This window comes from Diabrotica undecimpunctata, chromosome 6 (assembly GCF_040954645.1).
Source record: "Diabrotica undecimpunctata isolate CICGRU chromosome 6, icDiaUnde3, whole genome shotgun sequence".
In the NCBI taxonomy this organism is placed as follows: Eukaryota; Metazoa; Arthropoda; class Insecta; order Coleoptera; family Chrysomelidae; genus Diabrotica; species Diabrotica undecimpunctata.
This window is the reverse complement of record NC_092808.1, coordinates 157,927,190-157,933,189: the sequence shown is the minus strand read 5'-3', so window position 1 is coordinate 157,933,189 and position 6,000 is coordinate 157,927,190. Positions and strand designations below refer to the sequence as shown.

The 6,000-nt window shown below is 33.9% G+C and overlaps 1 protein-coding gene across 5 annotated transcripts in view; it reads right to left on the bottom strand.

Annotated features, from left to right (window-relative positions):
* Nucleotides 1-1,058: 1,058 nt before the first annotated feature.
* Nucleotides 1,059-6,000, bottom strand: part of LOC140444198 (zwei Ig domain protein zig-8-like) — a 156,274-nt gene continuing 151,332 nt past the window's right edge. For all 5 annotated transcript variants that reach the window (XM_072535928.1, XM_072535927.1, XM_072535926.1 and 2 more), the window contains exons 6-7: nucleotides 4,096-4,258; nucleotides 1,059-1,201 (exon numbers count right to left, since the gene is read on the bottom strand). In XM_072535928.1, coding sequence (XP_072392029.1) covers nucleotides 1,083-1,201; nucleotides 4,096-4,258 — 282 coding nt within the window. In that variant the 3' untranslated portion in view covers nucleotides 1,059-1,082. The remainder of the gene's footprint in view (nucleotides 1,202-4,095; nucleotides 4,259-6,000) is intronic.

Below are 6,000 nucleotides of genomic sequence, written 5' to 3'. Positions count from 1 at the left end.
GGCCGTTATTAAGAGGGATATGGTTCCGTTCGAGTTTGTTGTCTCAATTTGCCTACTTCCCTCACTCGTGAAGTACCAGTATCTTGTTCTTCAGAAATATGAAAACCGTCAAACTACACTGAGGTCTCAATCTGCCTACTCATCAATATCGAATAACGACTGAACTTACCCTGTGTAGCTGCTGTTATACTTTCAGTATGAGCGAGAACGGTATCCGTGGAAACGGTTTAAGCGAGATGGGTTGAGGCGGGGAGTTGCTGAAGCAGCGGTCGCCATATTGCCGGCAGTCTTGAAGCGTCATCACGCGTGTTTAAGCTGTCGTGGCTTCACGAATAACTTTCGGATACACTGAGGGACGGACAGGAGCTATGGTTATTGCTTTTTCGATATCTATTTTGTGTCATGTCTGAATATGAGGTTAGGCTAGGCTGAAGAAGTATTGAAATGTTTTACAGATATAGAATGTTCGTAAATACGGTTATGGCGTCGTCATTTTGTCTGCCCTATGTATGTACGTGGACAACTGAAACGAGGTATTCATTGGGGATTTGGAATTTTACAGATCTGACGAGATTGGACAACCTGGAGGAAGTAGTGAAGATGGTTTTGATGTTTAGATGGTTAAAAGTTTTACTGATCTTGTCAGTAAAACCTTTGATAAAAGGTAGAAAGATTTTGGGTTGATCAGGAGGCAAGGTTTCTTTTTTGTTTTAGCTGTTTTGTAAGAGTGTTTGCTTATTGAATTGATTATGGATGATCTGTTATTGTTGTCGCTGAGTCTTATGGAACGGGAAACAAGAGTGTTAATAACTGTATTGAGTTAGGCGGGGTGATGATGTGACTGAGCATTGAGATAACGGTTTATATGGGTGGGTTTTCGTTACACGGAATAGGAGGTTATTTCTGAATAAAAACATTAAGGAATGGCAAAGACAATTTAAACTCAACTTCCATAGTTAATTGAATATATTTGTATTTGACGTTTTAACAAAGTATTTAGCTTGTTTTTTATTTTCGATGAATAATAGTAGGTTTTTAAATAAATTGTAGTCTATTTACAAAAATATATATTTAATAAATATTTACAAATGATATAGGCAACATAATATTAAAATAAATAATAATTTTAAAGTATGTTGGCAGTGGTATCCTCCAGATGAACTTAGGGGTGAATCTCGTTGCATAGCTTCGGAATGTTCAGCTGAAATGAAAACGAGAAAATAAAATAAAGCAAGAAAAGTAATTTAGTAATTTTTTTAGTAGATGCAACAATATGAACATCGATGGTTAACTCTTTTAGTTGTGAAGTCTATTCAAAAGAATGGAAAACCAATTAAAGCAGATCAAATAAACATGGGAATTTCAGGATAAAAAACTACGTTTAAGAATAGATTTTATAAACCAATGTTGGTTGTAATCTAATATACTTGAAATATCCAAATTATATTACTATTTAAAGAAAAATCGTTTATTGTTTGTAAAACTCGGAAACATATGTTTAATCTTGTATTAAAATATTGACTATTTGTATAAGGTATTCCGTATATTTATGAATATCTGCAGAACGAAAGAAGAGGCACTACGGTAAAGTTGGAGAGATTAAGTTAATGAGGCTACCATGGCAAGAAACTTGGTTTAGGATGGTGCCCTAAATAAAAAAGAATAAAAACTAGGGACGAAAGATTTCCTAAATTTCTCTCTTTCCAACGCCTGCGCAATAATCATTGTATTTAGACAAATAAAACATGTTCACTTTACTTTGAATAATCTAGATCTCAAAAAAATTACAAACAATCCAAAAAACTGCTTTGGTTACCAATAAAATTAACAAAAGGAGCAAACTAAAAAAACAACTAATAGAAAATCAAAAAACGGGCAGGAGGGGCTCACACACTTGGACGCCGATTCGACGAACTGGACCCAGCATGGATCAGGCACCCTTTTTGATAGTTTTACAAACTCTTCTGTATCTTTTTTTCATTTCTCACTTTTAGTCACTACGTTTTAAACCAGTATAACAGCATGTTATTTCTTTCAAAATTCTATAACTATTTCACAACTATTATCTTATGTAGCTTTCCTAGCTTATACTGTTTTGATTTTTATACCTCTAATTTATTATTGAGAGGTGAAAACTACCCTCACAATTAAAAACTGTTATTAATATATACAAGAAGAAAGACAACAGAAAAAGTTCTAAGTACTGCAGAGGACTTAGTCTAATTGACTTAGTCTGTAAAATGTACGGGAATAAAGTGTCTGATGTACTAATCGTTCTTGTATAGACATGTGTTCTGTATAAAACAAAAAATAGAGAAGCGCTTGGAACACATAATGGAGACATAAATGGTATTTATTGATCTTTAAAAGACATATTATAGTGTCCCATTAGTGAAACTGTGGCAGGTGCTAGATAACTAGAAAATTTCAACGATTTATATTAATGCTGTGAGGGAGTTGTACGACGATATGACGAGTTTGTTAAAGATAGGACAAAAGGTGACAAAAAAGTTATAGGTGACCATGACTTGGCAAGGCTGCTGCATTATCTCTTCTTCTTCTTTCTTACGTACCATATTAGAATTATCCGGCGTTAATGGTCTACATTACGAAGACTTCTTGATCTTCTTCGACATGAAATAATTGTCCTGCATTTGATATCTTAGTCCATTCACGAACGTTTTTCACCAAGAAACTTATTTTCTTCCTACACCTCTACGGCCTTCTTTTTTGACTTTAAGGATCAGTTGTATTATTTTATATAGATTTTTTCTTACTATATGTCTCAAATAAGACGTTTAATAGTGTTTAGTAATTCTCCATCTTTGTTGACCCTCCTTAGTACTTCCTTATTATTTCTTCTTGTTCTCCAAGGTATCTTTAGCGTTGCCTCTAAGCTCTTTAAAATTTATTTGGAAGGCTTTTTGGATATTTAAAAAGAAAATGTGAACCTACGTGTATAAAAATTAAAGTACTATAGAAAGTATTGCTACATATGATTTAAAACTTTGCAAAATAAAAGCAATGAAAATGTGTTATTGGCGTAGATATTGCCAAATCAGTAGAAGGGATAGAATAAGAAGTACTGAAATCAGGGAGCGTATGGGCATAGCAATGGACATCCTTCAAACTATAGAATGCAAAAGGCTGAAATGATATGGCTATGTCAAAAGGATGACTGATCGAAGATGGCCAAAGAAAATATTACAATGAATCCCCACCAACTGCAGGAAAAAAAGAAGACCAAGACGTTCGTGGAGACAAGAAGTCAATTATACAATGAAAGATAGGAGTCTCCAAACAGTTGACTAAAACGATCGCAAACATAGATATTTGCATTCGTTTGAAGTGACTATCTTATTGTATGTGTCTAATAAAAGCTTTGCTGTATCTGTTCCAATAATAAAAAAGTTTGTTTTTTCGGTGTTAAGTAGTTCACATTTCTGCTATCCTTTGGCTTTGTTCTGTTTATATATCTTTCTTTTTTCTTGCTGTGACTGCCTCGTCATATTATCCTATTTGACTGTATGTATATAGATAGTATGTAATGCTATTATATATTTTTAAGACCGTTTGATACAGGTGATAATGTGATACCCATTTTAATTTGAGATATAGATCCATTCTTCTTTAGGTATCGTCTTCTCTAAGGAGGTTGGTAATCATCACAGCTATTTTCACTTTTGAGACTGCAGCTCTAAACAAGTCGACGGAACTGCAAGTATACCACTTTCTCACATTGTTAAGCCAGGAGATGCGTCTTCTTCCAATACTTCGTTTTCCCTGTATTTTTCCCTGCATTATTGTTTGTATCAACATATATTTATCCCCTCTCATAACGAGGCCGAGATATTGTAACTTTCTTATCTTAGAGAGATCCATTAATTAGGTTTTATAAAGTGTCTTTAGAGTTCGATATTTCTTGATGTGCTAGACATGCTTTTTTGTGTTTAATCTTTGTGTTTCCTATTACTAGAAAATTGTCTCAGACAAAAAAATCGAAAATTGATATATTAGTAAACATTCACCCTGTATAAACAAAGCATGCAAACATACAAATACGCTCTTTAATTTTATTCTGATATACTACTGTACCTTCAACCACAATCAGCTTAACACTATCTGGTTTCACTGACGGCTGCATGCAAGTATATTGTCCGCCATCTTCCGATGACACTGAGGAGAGGCGGATTCTGCTGAATATTCTTTGATCTTTATCCTTGTATTCAGTCTCGACTGTAATATTATCCTTTGTGAACTAAAAATAGAAAAAGACCAGCTGAAAATATTGCAAAATTACGAGAGATCGGGGATTTAGGCTAAAGGAAATTTTGTATAATATATCTCTTAAAGGAAGGGATTTTGCAGGAATAAATGTGTCTTTGAGAATTTTTAAAATAGAGAAACGTGTTTAATAAAATTTTTGTGTTTTGTAGCAGATATTTCTTTATATTTTTTTATTTTTGCTCAACATAAAGCCATTTGTCGTATTTGTCATATATGCTGTACCCTCTGGATGATCGATTGAAGGTTACACAAAGAACGGTACTAGGCTCGGGCTTCAGTCTGGTAGAGGTATCTTGGTCGGGGTTCTTGTTACAGCTCAAATATCACGGATCAATTAAGGAAGTACTTACGACACAAAGACAAGAAGTTAGAAGAGAAGATAAGAGATAAGAGAAGAAAAGTTATTTGGGCACCACCCTATTTTTAGAGGAACAGGGAAACCTTAAGGCATAGAGAATACGATAATGAGAAAGATAAGATACAGTTAAGATACGCGAGAATAAAATAAACCGTGAGAGAAAAGGTATCTTGATCGTGCGGTACACACTCAATATTTCGACACAGATACACTAATTATACGATAAAACAAATAACATAAATCAGTAAAAATGCCTGAAAGAGATACACCATGCACAATAATATATATTCATATCATAACAATAAAAATAAAAAGCAAAAGGTTCGTCAACAAAATTATATTGAGGTATATAAAAAAAATACACTATAACAATCTTTACGGCACAGTTAGATGACACGAGATAAGTGATTGATTAATTTATAATCGAATAAAAACAAAAAATATTTTTTTTGGGAAAGTAATTCTGCATAACGTAGTATTCTCAAGAATAGAAGAAAGCAAGGGACATTATAATAGTCAATATTCGTCAAACAAATTATTATTATGCCTTGAGAACACTTAAACGTTTACCAAAAAATTTTTTTTTTGAATGTGATCACCTCAAATCTATATATGAAATTTAACATAAATATACCCTACATTAATATAAAAGAAATGGTCCGTAATTTATACATATATTATATCGTAGGTTCAAACTCATAATAGTTCGTTCCGTTTAACCATAAACAGCAAGGTCACTACACTAAACGTTATAAATCAAATTCTTACGGTTTAGGTATCAAAGTTGAGCTTTAGTCAATAAAATTTACTACTCACAATTAATATGCCACAGGTGGATACAGATAGTGGCGTTAGGCCTTCAATAAAGTCACTTGACACTTGGTCCTCGGCAACAGGTAGCTACAGCAACGAATTACGGTTTTCAACCCGTAATTCCTGGGTTTGATTTCGGCAGACGAGAAGATAAACAGCCAAACAGGAATAGCACAGGTAATAATCGGTAGTAGAGATGAATGATGAATAATGCACAATGAATAGTGAATATTAAATAATGGCTAATGGCTAATGGCTAATGGCTAATCGTTAATGGCTAATGGTTAATCGGCAAACAGAAGTGACCTCGTTCCTTCGAAGTGGAACACGTCTGTTGGACAAAAGAGAAAATATTTAATATAGGACTCACTGTGTAAAGATAAATAAGGGTGAATTGAAAATCCACTTACCGCCGATTGTCGAAGATAAGACCGCTTGCCACAGGAACCAACTTGGAAATGAATATCGGATTGTGAATTTAGAAGGGCTTAGACAAGCGAAGGTTGAAAATAGGGAGGGGATATTGGCTGAAGGATGCCACG